We start from the raw sequence: 13,727 nt of genomic DNA, 5'->3' as shown, positions 1-13,727 counted from the left end.
CCCGAGCCGCCGTCCCTCGCAGTGGGCTGGGGGCGATCGAGTCCCCCGAGGAACGGGCCAAGCTCGTTGCGTGGTTACACGGAGTTTACCCGAGCAGCGACGATGGGGATACAGCGGGGTAGGGGGAGGAGCGTGGCTGTGGGAATGAGTTTATTCAGTGGCTGAGTCAATAGCACTGACGTGAGCTATTTCCCTCTATATCCGGCATCTCTGTCAGCTGCTTTGCTGCATCCTTTTGTTCCTGGGATAACACTAGTAAGGCACATCATGTAGGCTCTGGTACTTACTTGGCAAATGCTTTCCCTTCGTTATAAATAGTTCCTTCAGCGTATCTTTTCATCTCTAAATTTTAAGGATAGAAGAGGTGAATAAATTGCATTAATGACTAACTGTAACCTCTGTGGTTTACGATGAAGTTTAGATGACCACGAAATAAACTCGCTGGTTGGTTTTCCATAACTCAATGGGATATATGAAAGGAAGAATAAACTGTGCCCATTTCATAACGCTGCTATTGTGTTGTGGTAACACTACACTGTGTGATAACCGTGGTGCCTTAAACAATGTTACCTGAGTCAATAATTTTGGCGAATTATTCAGGCTTGTTGCACTTAAATAACAATTAGGCTGTCAGAGTTGCGACATGCCCTGTGCCTGACTCGATGCTTACTTTAGAAATGGCCATATTTGATGCCTGTATATTTTATTTTTAGTTTCTGGTGGTGTGGTAACTGTGGGACTCATTAATCTGCTGGGAGATAGGAGCGACAAGAGCTGAGAGCTCTGTAAACCGGGGCTGGATCTGCCCACGGAGATCTTGCTGCTGGGTCAGCACGTAGAGGCTCCCCCAGCTCAGTGCTGGAGGAGCTGAGCACAAGGTAGGAGAGGAAATGTTTGACACTCTCTGCTCTGGGAACAAAACAAATGCACCCAATCAGCTCCACGCAGGCTTAGTGCTGCTTTCAGATGTTCAGTCCCTGCACAATGCTTTGGTGGGAGAGGTGCATTTTCTGCCATTCTCTCAGCTTTTCAGTGAACTTTTCAGGCTAATGAGCTCAGACACATATTCACGGTGTTGTGTGTGTCATTTGTGCATGTTTAGGGCCTTTTATTCAAAGATCCTTTAGCACTTGGAGGGCAGAAGAGCTGGGAATGAAACTGGTAACCTGTGCTCTGTTGGGTTCATAGAGATAAAAAACCCAACTTGCTTGCTTTGGGAATTCTACATTCTTCCTGTGTTTTAATTATTATAAAGCTCTGTTACATATTGACAAAAAGAAATCCCACCTTAGGCAAGAAGCTATCTAGCTCTGTCATGGAAAATCTGCTTAATAATTACCATTGTGGGAATCTGGTTGGCTTTATTTTCCTTTCCCTTTCCCTCTTCTTTTTTTTTTTTTTTGTTAATGTTGTACTTCGTTGTAAAAGTGATATTTATTAGTTTATTCAGGTTGATCATGCCTCAGACTACTTGTGAGCTACTACTTTGGAGTATTTTTATATCTATGAAATGTGTACAGGTGTTTGATTTATATACTGCCTTTGATATCTCCACTTCATGCACCCAGCTGAACTCAGAGGGAATAAACAAAATGAGACCTGTCTTCTCCAACATGTTTAGCTCCTGTTGTTTAAACAGTCCACCAAGTTATGGAAAAACATGGAATTAAAGTCAGTGTATATAAATCCATAGTGAAATAATTAGCCATAGAGCAAAGCCAAAATTCAAACAATTTTGGAGAAAAATACAGTTTATGTGGACAGTTGTTTGGTTTGTTTTTTTCTCCAAAGAGTGTGTGTTACATGATTTGTGAAGGGAGGAGATGCTGCCACATTTCTTAATTCTATTATTCTTAATTCTACTACCACTCTTCATTCTGCCACATTTTCTGTTTTACTGCCAAGTAGAAATAAGGCAAAAATTAGAAGTTCTCAGGCAGGTGATTCATGTAACTTCCTTAGTTCTCAAAAAAGCTTGGGGCAAACCCCACTCTCTGTTATTTGGGCGCTTTATTCTTCAATACATTCCTGTCCATCCCTTTAAAGAAACAGAGATTTATGTCCCTCTAATCAGTCTTTGAACGCAGTCATGTTCTCTGTCCAAAACCGGTTGTGAGTGCCAGTGGGAGTAGGGAGCGTGTTGGAGCTTGATGGCAGATTGAGCTTCCTTGGGTGCATTTTGAGTCATTCTCGGTGAGGTCAAGTGGGAACGTGCTGCTCCTCATGTCAACTCCTGCTCAGCTCCCAGGGACTCTTTACTCACACTCGAATTTGGGGTTTCTTCCTACTACAGCCACGGTGTGTTTAAGATAAACACAGAGTTTGTCAGCCCAAGGTAAATTTTATTTGTGGCAGTGGATTTAGAGCTGTGTGTCAGAGTAAGGAGATCTGATCACCATCCTCTGGGTGTTCTGGTGTCAGAAGAACACATCCCCCCTCACCTTTGCCCTCTGCTGATTTTTTAAATCATAAATGGCTTTGCAGATCCTGATTTTCCAATGGCCAAAAGCGGTTGTTGGCGAATATAAAGTTTTTTTACCTAACTAACTTTTGACCACCTGCTAACTGCATTTGCCACCTGCTTTTCTGCAGGTGTGGCCTCTTGCTGCTACAAGGCAGAACAACCTTCCTGACAAAGCTCATAGAGTCTGGCTGTTTTGTTTAGGAATTCAGACACCAGCAGTCATCACCAATCTGGAATAACACAGCCTCTGTCTGATGCTGACTGAGCAAAGCTGCCTCTTCCCTGTTAACACTTGGTTATCTGAAAAGCCTAGTGTGCAGTGCTGAGCTGGTGCCTGTGCATACCCAAAATTCCTTGTTTGTGAATCCAGCCTGGGGAAACCAGGCTGGGAACCACCAGGGCATTATGCTTCTGTGGACATCACTGGCATCGTGAATAATCGACACTAAAGGTGAATTCTTCACCAAATCAAGTTGGAAACAGGCTCTTTATTAAACATCCCTTCCTGTGTCACTGATGGAGCGACACAGAGACAAAACCATGCTACAAAAAATAAGTGCAGGCACTCCCAGGTGCATTTCAGAAATCAAAAATCAGTGTTAAAGTGTGGAACTTGTACAAATAATGCTCAAAAAGTAGTTTCAGATGTTGTATTTGTAGCTTCAGGCTTGCTTTTCTTGGATATTTTTACCTTGCTGGGGAAGATGTCCAGACTTTAGTCAACCAAATCCAAAAAAACCCCTGAAAGCTCCTGCCTTCAGGTGAAATACATTAAATTACACAGGAGTAGTGGTGACATGTATTTCTAAAACCTGTTTGTTTCCCATTGAATCATATCACTAAAGAATGTATCAGTACTGTCACATTTAGTTAATATGCACATGAAATATAAGTGAAATACGTTTAAAAATAAAAATCCTCACCTTAACTACAGAGTGTGTGAACTTTTTTCAGCAGCTGCTCTTGTCATCCATGGTACACTCTTGCTCTCTGTTGAATCTTAGTGTACACATGAATGTCCCATAGGTAAAACTACCAAAAAATGGGGAAAAAACCAGTAAATCTGGGCTTTATGGGAGATGTTTGTGCCAGGGCAAAGCAAGCTGAATGGGGCCTGAGAATGGCAGCCTTCCTGATGTATAGAAAAATCAGGGATTGATCCAAGGCCTTTGGAAGTAGAGGAAGGGGGAATATAAAGCTGCACAGGGGGGAGTTTTTTAGTAGGGGGCACAGGGATGAAAGTTCTATTTGAGAAAGGAATGTAGAACAGGGTGACATGTAATGGAGTGATCCATAGTTAATTGAAGCTCCAAACTGCAGAGAGAGACGTGGCTGATTAGAGTATTAATAGTTGGGGAGAAAAGGGACATTTTATTGACCAAATCCAGAGTTAGGGAGCAACAACGCAGCTTTTAGGGGTGGTTGTGTTGATGAAAGAAGAAGAACCGTGTCACTGTTGTCTCTGTGCCGTGTTTATGAGCTCTCTCAGGTCAGTGTGTGTTATCTGAAGCCAGCATGCTGGCGTTTCCCTCTGGGTGCAGTTGATAAATTGAAGGTGTGTTCAGTGCTGGGGTGTCCATGGGGTGACGTGTGGCTGCCCCACAGGTTCCTGGGTGGAGCTGCAGATGAACGGCAACGGCAACAGCAACGACAGCGGCAATGGCAAGAACGGGGGCCTGGAGCACGTCCCATCCTCCTCCTCCATCCACAATGGAGACATGGAAAAAATCCTCCTGGATGCCCAGCACGAGTCAGGACAGAGCAGTTCAAGAGGTAGTTCCCACTGTGACAGGTAAAGGAGTGTTGGCTGCTCTGCCTGCAGTTTATTGCCCTTTTTGTCCTGTGGATGGGTAAAGTTTTTTCTCTTGTGCTCCAGTGTTTGGAATAGTCGCTGGCTTGTGGTAACTGTCTGATGTTTCCACTTGTAATGATACAAAAACACATGTAATTCACAATACTGGCAGGGTTCCCTACAAGAACAAAGGGATTTGCATCTTTTCTGTAGCAGCTGAACTTTTGGGCAGTGCTTTCTTTGCTTTAGGGAGCAACTGTCAACCCTGTCGAGAAGGGTAGGATTATAAATGAAAAAAAGTTGAAAAGATGGGGGGGTTGGGAAGACTTTCTAATGCTGGTATTTGGGATCTGAAGGGTGGTGCAGTCTGTAACTCAGCTGAATAATGTCCAGAAATGCATGAGGAAATGATTCAGCTGAGATTTATCTACACTGATGATTCTTTACTTGACAAAATGACATAACAAAATCAATTTTTCTTCAGCCCGTCACCTCAAGATGATGGTCAGATAACTTTTGATGTGGAAATGCACACAAGTAAAGACAGTAGTTCTCAGGTACTTTCTTCCTTAACTTTTAAAATATACACTTGTAAGTTGTGGATATTTGATCTAGGCTTGAGGGGTAGAACAAGCTCTTTGTGATGTCAAAATACTCAAATTCTGTATTAATTGAAATTTAACATAGAGATTAATAGTTTTGGAGTGAGGGAAAAAGGAGTCTCCATCTGTATCTGAGAAATGCCTCTTTCCTAGCAGTCGTGTTACTGTGTAACCCTGCTGGCACCGGGTGTCACAGCTGGGTTTGAAGTGTTGATATCTCTGCACAAGATTTCAGGGTGTTCAGTGATTGCTGTGCAGACACTCATTCACACGACAGTGAGTAATCTCCATAGCACAAACTGAGAGGAGACTAATGCTGAACTCTTAGTTTGGTGATTTCATAGAATTTGCTGTCTTCAGCAGTATAAATGAAACATTCCTGCAAGAATGAAACCTTGCATTTAATTTTGTCAAAGACCTGGGACTGTTGCAATTCTGCCCTGAGAGCCAGAAGGGTCTGAATGAAGGTGTTGGTGAGCTCTGCATCTCACTTGTGACTGTGCTGTTTGATTTGCTGTGGTTCCCACTTAATGTTGTAAGTGGTTTATCTTATTTTAATAAGAGTCACTCAGGAGATTGTTTTAATACTAAGTAGGAGTTAAAGGCAGTGGTGTTCTCTACTCTTCCTAATTTATTTCATTTCCTATATGGTAACATTTGCATCTATTGATGTAAAGTTAAATTTTTGTATACAGTTAGAGTGAGTGCTTGCCTTTGCCTCCTGCATCTGGGATTCACCCAGTAGAAGCTACTAGTTGCAAGTAATACAAATTTTAAATGACTAATAACACCTTTAAAAAGTCAAAATACTGGTTTTGAAACCTTTTTATTTGACTTCCCATGCTTTTAGTCACGTTCTGTGGGCTTTAAATGGAATGCCATCAACCTAATGTTTTTTTCCATTTGTAAATATTTTTTTGCACAATTCTGGTTTATTACATTTAGGATTAAAATATTCCTTTGTTTTTGTTAGTTAAAAAAAACAAACAGCTTGCAATGATGTGGAAATAGTAATAGAATTAGTGGTTTCCTGACTTCTGCTGGCAAAAATCAAATCTCTTTGAAATAATCAGCAGTCCAAGAACACTTGCTTGTTTATCAGGTGCCACCATTTGGGGCTTATCATGTCACCACTGTGGTTGTCACTCTCAATTTAACACCCTGAGGAGGAGCTAATTGAGTGTTACAAGGCTTGTCCCCTGTGTGTTTCAGTCCGAAGAAGAAGCAGTAGAAGGAGAGAAAGAATTGGAAGTTTTGAAGAAAAGTGCAGACTGGGTGTCAGACTGGTCAAGTAGGCCTGAAAACATTCCTCCCAAGTGAGTTCAACTCTGGGTTTTTAATGAATGTTAATATATTTTAATGAATAGATGAAGGAAAGGATGGTCGCAATCTCACAGTCAAAATAAGTTCATCTTAGGAAGAGATTGATTTCTCTGTGGGGAGGATAAAAAAGGTCAAAACAATGAAGTATGAAAATCAAAATAGCAGCAGGATGACTTGGAGGTAATATAAAGTCACAGCAAGCTGATTGCAAGGTTTCTTGACAAAATTATTGTTAATGGGAGAGCTGGGTACTTGGAGCTGGGATCCATGGGATTTAGTCTTGGCTTATTGAGTGGAAGAGTGTTGAGCAAGTCTCCTAAATTCTCTGTCCCTTTTTTTCTTTCTATGTAAAATATGTAATGTTCATCCACAGAAGGGGAAACCTTGAGATCCTTGAATGCAAAGCATTTTTATTAAAATAGAGGATGCTGTCTAAATCTGGCAGACTTCTGTATCTGTGTTTGGAACAAAAAATGAGGCCTCTTGCTAACAAATCACATCCTGAAATTCCCTCTCTCGGACCTACCTCTCTCTGCAGCTCCTGCTCCCTTTGTGTCTATACTGTCTGTGTAAGTGGTCTCTCCACAATCCCTCCTCTTATTCTCTTTGATTCCTTACTCTGTGTAAGGAATCTCGGGCTTTGATCTCTAGCTCTTTGTACTTAAAAAAAAAAAAATGTTCTACAGAGATCTGTGCATTTGTGTGCAAAGAAAAAAAGAAAAAAAGGGAAAGAAACAAAAAAGTCTTGTTGAATTTTTTCCCCCCCTCCCCCTCTTCTTCCAGGGAATTCCATTTCAGACATCCTAAGCGTTCAGTGTCTCTAAGTATGAGAAAAAGTGGAGCAATGAAAAAAGGTGGCATTTTCTCTGCAGAATTTCTTAAGGTTTTCATTCCATCTCTGTTCATATCTCATGTTTTGGCTCTGGGACTAGGGTAAGTATTAACCTAATTCTCCCTTCAACTTTTGCTTTTCCACTTTGCTTGAATGTCAGCAACTGCTGAAAAGGGCTTTTTCTAGAATAACAATTTTTGCCCCTCACTCAAACTTGGTGCACTTTTACAAAAGCAGGAAAACTTTGCCACAATGAAAACTTTGCGGCCTTTAATGTGCTTTATTTCTGGAATAAATCAAGTTATATTGAAAATGCATGGATGAGTTTGCAAATAACCTTTGCAATTGTAACGTGCAGTTTGATTATGTGCCTTCTATTTAAATGCTTCAAGTTATAAAGGGGAAAATTAGAATAGGTAAAAAATGACGTTTACTGACCATTATGAAACCACACTGTACGAATAATGATGCCGAGGTTGTGTGTGTGGCACAAACTCTGTAATTCCCAGTTTAGAGCTCCATTGTGATGTTACTGAAAATCAAGGTTTGAGTACTTAGAGAAATGAAATACTGGATGTGTCCTGCAAGATCAGCTGTTTCTCTGCTCAGCAGTGTTTTCATTGCCTGCATAATCCCACATAATCTCTCACTTTTCCTAAATCCTTACATTCTGTTTATCCATCTTATGTTCTTCTGGGATGGGGCAAAGGCATGGACTCAAAACATGTTTTTATTTAACTTTGTGTTTGTTTCTGGGGATGTAGTTCAAGTGTCTCTTTAAATTCCTGTACACTGTCAAATAAATTAGGATAGAATATGTGAGGATGTAGTGTGAGATATTTGTACTACAGCAAAATTGTGCATTTCTGCAGTGATTTAAATCTTGCTTGTGGTCAGTGTTTGCATAGATCCTCAATGCTCAGAGTTTTAAAAGCTCACCCCCCTCTCTATAGGCAGCACTTGATTTGTTTTACCCCAGTTATCTGGGAGTGTTGCTGTGTCAGGTACTCAAAAAACAAAAGCTTTTGGATTCAGATGAGCCTGGGACTGGAGAAGAAAACCAGTCTGGGGGAGCACTGAGAGCACTGATCCTTCCAGGCTCATTCAAAACCTCCCTGTAAGTAATTTTATAGAAGGGAAGGGAACTCTGTGGATGGATCTCAGGCTTGAGAGAGGGATTAGAGCAGTTTGGTGTGTGGGAACTCTTGCAAAGCAGGGAGTATTCTTGTGCAATACAATATCCTTACACTTTTTATTTCAGCATCTACATTGGGAAACGCCTGACCACACCTTCAGCCAGCACTTATTGAACCATGGAGTGCAAAACCTGGACCCCACGTGACCTGTGAAGGTGTTACTGTCTCATTTAGTACATTTGACTTGAGACCATTTTAAGCATGACCCTGACTTCACCCTTTCCTTCCATATCCAGGTTTTTGCTAACTCTGGAATTCAGTATTGTGTTGGAACTCTGTTGAGGTGTTTGGCTATCCACATTCTTTCCCTCTCTCCCATTCCCCTGCCTCTTGGCCTGCAAGACACGTCAGAGTTGCTGGATGGAGTTTACAACTGTCTATGTTGCAAGGGCTTCTCTCAATGCAAAATGCCACCAGCAAGTTTAATTTTATCAGTGATGCTGTTGCCTCCTTAGTGCAACCTGACTTCAATTGCAGTTGTGCATGGTCTAAGTGTTGACTGCATGGTGGTGACAAAACAGTCTCTTTGGAAGGAAATCAGTGATTGGAGTGGAAAAGAGTTTTTCTTTTGTAAAAAAGAAGCTGGTTGTGGAATAAACTAAGAAATTACTGGCAATAAAGACCCAGTTTAAATCAGCTTTTGGGGGGAATTTACTCAGTCCCTTGTATTGGCTAACAAGCACCATTTGATTTGCAGGAGGCAAAGACTGCATAAATTTTAAAGTAGGATAACTTAATCCATCAGCATATTTTAATATTAGGTAATTGTTGTAATCTTGTCTTTTCTATGAAGTCAGCTCCTTATTCCTTGTAGGAAAACCTGTCTGATACCTAGGAAATATTAGAAAAATTGCATTGTTTGCATGTGAAGAAGCTTTTTCTTTTCCTTACCTGTTTTCTTAAGGGAAAATTTTCAGTGTGAAATTTTCCTTTTCAAAGTAGTTCTAAGTTAAGGAAAAACCCAACAGCTGTAGGTGTAGGTAGGCTCTGTGTAAAAGGAAATTATTCTGTTTGTTGTGGAACCATTTAAAGCCCCGAGGATCCGGCAGTTTCAGCATTTGAAAAGCGTTTGACTCATTCTTAAGGGGGACAATCTTGCAGGTGCAGAAAGGTTCAGAAGTTGTAAAAGCTCTGAAATGTCTTCTGCAAATGAATTTTCAATATTCCTCTCTCTCATTGTTTACTGTACAATCTCCTTTTCGGGGATACTTGGAACCTGAAAGTCACTCGTGATGTCTCATGTTAGGGTAGATTCCTCACTGATGTTGAACTTTTATCTTAGGGAACATTAAACCTTGTCCTCCTTCAGTGACACTTCTTTTCAAAATGTGAAGCTTTAGTACCAAATTGTTACAAAGCATCAGGACAGTCGTGTCCTTAAATAGATTTTATTGGATTTCAGAACATGTAGCATGAACTCTGAAGGATAGAATACTCTTTTTTTATATATATATGAATATATTAAAAAAAATATGATATAGACTTTAATACTAAGTATTTAGGGAACCAATGCTAATTTTAAGACTAGCAAAAATCTCATTTAAATAAAAACTTTAGTAGGCTGACTTGTAGGAAATAAGCAAATCTAGTCAGCCATCTGGAGAGAACAGCTACCTATAATTGTTTGCTTGCATCAGACTTTATAAAGTTGATTATTTGATAGAGCAGTGATTGCTTGAACCAGTTGATGCATAGAAGCTAAATCCCAGCTGAGATTTGGGTTTAAAAAACTTCAGTTAGCTCCCAGGAAGTGAAAAAGTTAAGTATGAACCCACTGCGAAACTGTATTTATTTTCATTCTCTACTTCCGAATGCTGTCAGAGAATGCTTTCAGGGTGAACAACAAATCCTCTGGAGTAATCTGCTTTTTATTCTTTTAGCGTGAACACTTAGTGGCACTTGAGCTGCCCACAAGTGCGGGTTTGTTTTGGGTGTGGATATTGGGTTTCACCCAGAGGTGGGGGCGGGCAGAGGAACGTGGTGGAGGGGGTTTTAGAGAGCATCAAATACTTCATTTTCCAGCCCTAAAATCCGAGGGAGCGGGACAAAGGCTGGACCACTTTCACTTCTAACACAGCACCTTGTTTTGTATGAAATGGGAGCAATGGAAAAAGAGATTTTTACTAAGTAGGGAGTACTTTTTAACAAGAAAAACCCAGTAAATTACCCCTTTCTAAATTAAAAGGTAATTCTTCAGAGTATCTGATAAATAACAGTGCAAGCTTGTGGCTGGAGTATCAACACCACTAATGATACTTGGAGTAAAACCTGTGAAACCCAGAGCTGAGGAATGCCCCGTGGTCACTGTAACACTGGCTGGGATACAATGCAGTATTTATTGAGACCCTACTCTAAGCTTTGGAGGAAAGTCTGCAACTTCCAGTTTTACAATGAACAGGAACACAGTGTTGCATCATTCCAAAAGGGGTTTCAACTATTGAGAGTTGGAGTTTTGTTAAGATAAATGTTGTTTAAAAAGCTTTATACCTGTTTACAGTTTTGGAAAAAAAAAAAAAGAAAAAAAAGTAGGCTTCATTTTTCTTACATTCAGTGAAAACTGGCCTAGACTATTTGTAAATAGGATCAAGAAAAAATGCATAAACTCGCACATTAAAGATGCAGCAGGCTGACCTAACTGCAGCAAATGCATATTTACTTACTGTTTTCAAAAGTGAAAGCTGACGATTGTTAAAAACTCAAATTTTTTAATTGACATTTGTTGAAATCTTGGAGTTAACTGAGCCAAAGTGATTATGCATTCTTCATAAATTAGTTAGCACTTTGTAACATTATATACAGTTTACATGTATAAGTTGTAGCTTATAAACATTTTGTGCCATTAAAGCTCTCACAAAACTGGTTGTCTGAAATGACTTCATGCTGCGCCTTTCTTTTGTCTTTCTTCTTTTTTACAGAACTGCTTTTTAAGATGTTTTATGCAACTGTTTTGTTCTGGGTGACATGAACATTGAAGCTGCTGTTTATAGACTGGAGTAATTTTTTTGAACGATTGCTTGGGTTTGTTTTTGTTTTGGTTTTTTTTTAGTGACCTGGGATCATCCGCTTCATTTCCTGAAGTACTTAATAAAAATATTTCCCCTAGTTGGCCTTGTGTACCCTCTCCAGCACCTTGTCCAGGAAAAGTCTGAAAGCAAAATAATGTGGTGGTGTATGAAATGTAAAGTAGAATTGCTGAGATTTTGTATAATTGGTCAACTCTATTGTATTCCTTGTATTTCTCTTCATTTTCCTAATTCTGTTTAATTTGCAGATTAAAGAGTAAGGGGCATAAACCCTAATTGTTAATCTGCCTCCATGTTCTTGGTTCAAGAGCACAGATTATTTCTGTTTATCATGAGGAGACTTGTTCATTCTAGGTGGGAATGGCACCATTCTGATTACTGGTACCACCCGTTTTAGTTATTGTTTTCTATATTTTTAATCTGTAAATCCAGAACTTTGTGTAAATGGGATATTTTTTTTTTACCAGAGGAATAAGAGAAAATTATAAATCCTACTTTCAAAAAGTTTCTCCCTCTGAGACTCACAGTGAAACTTGGGCCTGAACTTTTGAATTGCTTCAAAACTTTTTTAGTTGTAATGCAAGAATAAATGCAAGATCATCTTGCATAAGGCAGCACTTTCTTTGCACTGGGATTATTCTGGTGTAAATCACATTTTGATGGAGTTGAGGACTGTCTTCCAAGTTTCTTTTCATTCTTGTCCAAGAATTTCAGATTCTGGGAAAGTTTCATTCTACCTTGACTTGAGGGAATCTCCAGGTGCTCTGTGGTTGAGTTCACTGGTGGGATGTTGAGTCCTCCTGACACTGGTTTCAGGCTTCACTGTACACGTATGAAAAGCGTAGGATTTGAATTGTTTAATGGAACAGTTTGCTATAAAAACATTATTTACACATTTGTGTCTGTACATACCTGTAAAAATTCCATCTGAAAGTGAAGCCGTGATTCCCTGCGAGTGTTTGTAGGATCTTTGCCTTGTGCTTGGCAATTTACGAAGTCTCGTTTGTGTTTCGGGCCTTGAAAACCAAAATAAACCACCAGGATTCCTGAACTATGCCCTGTAGTTCAACCAGTACTTTCAAAACAAAACAAAAATCGTGAGATACTCCTGAAAACCCTCGTGCTGGATACAGCATCCCCATGAAAAAGAGAAAGCTGAATTAATTTTCACTTCATTAGGACCCTCTTTGTGCCCTGCCTTGTGTGAGCTGGGCTGACTCAGCCAGGCCGTGCTCCCAGCACGGGCAGTGCTGACATTAGGGGGAGAGCGAGGGGTGATTTTCCAGGAAGGAAAGTAAACATGACTTAATGTTCTGAGCTGCTGCCAGAGAATTGAGAGTATGGAAACAGGCATTTTTCTATTTTAAACTGTTTCCTAACACTTTCTGCTAAGACTGGGAAGTTTGTTTAGAGATATATGCTTTAGTGGTGCAGTTTGTGTAACTTGCTGTTTGTTGTCTGAAGACAAATCAGTGAATTTTAAGGTCAGAAAATGCCTTATTCTGGTATTTATAAAAAAAGAGAATAGTCCTACAGCTGTTGAAGTTGTTGCAGTGTATTGAGGTATATAATTTAGGTCACAAAAGGACGCACCCTTGCAAAGCTGTCAGTGTGTGGAGTTGTGCTGGACCTACACCTTGAACTGTTCCAGCCTTTAACTTCCACCTTATTTTAGAGTTTCAATTTCAGCCCCTGGATCCTGGAATGCCTTTCTATGGTAGATCAAGGAGCCTCTGACTCTCAGGTGCATTTTCCCATGTCTTCTAATTAAGTGTTTTAATGAATATCTCAGTTGTAAGATCAATCTTCTCACAACCTTTTACTTCTGCCATGTAACCTGCATCTAGATACAGGCTGGGAGACTGTCATTTATCAACAGAAAAAACTTTATGTGCAAAATTTTGAGTGAAACATACTCATTGCTCCTCTTTTCCTTATAAAAAATAATAATTCCTCATTTACTTCAACAGTGCTACATGAGCTTATGACCAAACAAGATGTGAGCGGTGCATGGTGGAATTTCAGACACAAATTGCACCCCTGGTTCTTCCAGCTCATTCTGTGGGCAGGAGCAGGCAGGGTCCTTGTCCCTCAGATGCTGGGAGGAGCTTTGTGGGAGCATCCTCTGTGGGAGCCTCCTCTGCACCTCACTGCTGGTTGAAATCCTCTTCTGCTTTTGCATTATTCCCATTACTCACCGTGAAGTTCATTGCTGGGATGCCTGAGTTCTCATCCTGCTCTGCTGCATTCCTGTGCTCTCCCAGGCTCTGGGAAGTGCTCCTTCATTTCCTCGTGTTTTCACGCTGCTTCTCCATTCTGCTCGAACACCTTGAGCCTCTTTGAGTCCCCAGCTCTGTCATGGGAAGTTCTGGTGACTGAGACAAAATATTGCCCTGTTTAGTGTGTATTTCCTGGTTCCATGAGCCCTGCAGTTCCTTCAGGTAGGAGTGTGGGTGCTGGGAGAGCTCTAGGTCTTGCACACTGTTACTTAGTGT

The 13,727-nt window shown here is 40.4% G+C and overlaps 1 protein-coding gene across 1 annotated transcript; it reads left to right on the top strand.

Annotated features, from left to right (window-relative positions):
* The first annotated feature begins 4,042 nt into the window (after nucleotides 1-4,042).
* On the top strand, nucleotides 4,043-11,515 carry BNIP3L (BCL2 interacting protein 3 like). Its single transcript, XM_008632461.2, has 5 exons — nucleotides 4,043-4,256; nucleotides 4,741-4,813; nucleotides 6,071-6,174; nucleotides 6,965-7,114; nucleotides 8,275-11,515. Exons 1-5 carry the CDS (start codon nucleotides 4,090-4,092, stop codon nucleotides 8,321-8,323), a joined length of 543 nt encoding a protein of 180 aa, XP_008630683.1. The 5' UTR covers nucleotides 4,043-4,089; the 3' UTR covers nucleotides 8,324-11,515.
* Nucleotides 11,516-13,727: the final 2,212 nt, after the last annotated feature.

Source organism: Corvus brachyrhynchos, unplaced genomic scaffold (genome assembly GCF_000691975.1).
Source record: "Corvus brachyrhynchos isolate BGI_N302 unplaced genomic scaffold, ASM69197v1 scaffold150, whole genome shotgun sequence".
Lineage (NCBI taxonomy): Eukaryota > Metazoa > Chordata > Aves > Passeriformes > Corvidae > Corvus > Corvus brachyrhynchos.
Note: the sequence above shows the minus strand (reverse complement) of the source record. Positions and strands in the feature narration are given on the sequence as shown.

What these genes read in the sequence shown, in the direction of transcription:
- BNIP3L (XM_008632461.2), top strand. Translation starts at nt 4,090, where the DNA reads ATGAACGGCAACGGCAACAGCAACGACAGCGGCAATGGCAAGAACGGG. An exon ending in GGTAGTTCCCACTGTGACAG is followed by an intron (nt 4,257 to 4,740) that starts GTAAAGGAGTGT and finishes ATTTTTCTTCAG; the next exon opens with CCCGTCACCTCAAGATGATG. An exon ending in GTAAAGACAGTAGTTCTCAG is followed by an intron (nt 4,814 to 6,070) that starts GTACTTTCTTCC and finishes TGTGTGTTTCAG; the next exon opens with TCCGAAGAAGAAGCAGTAGA.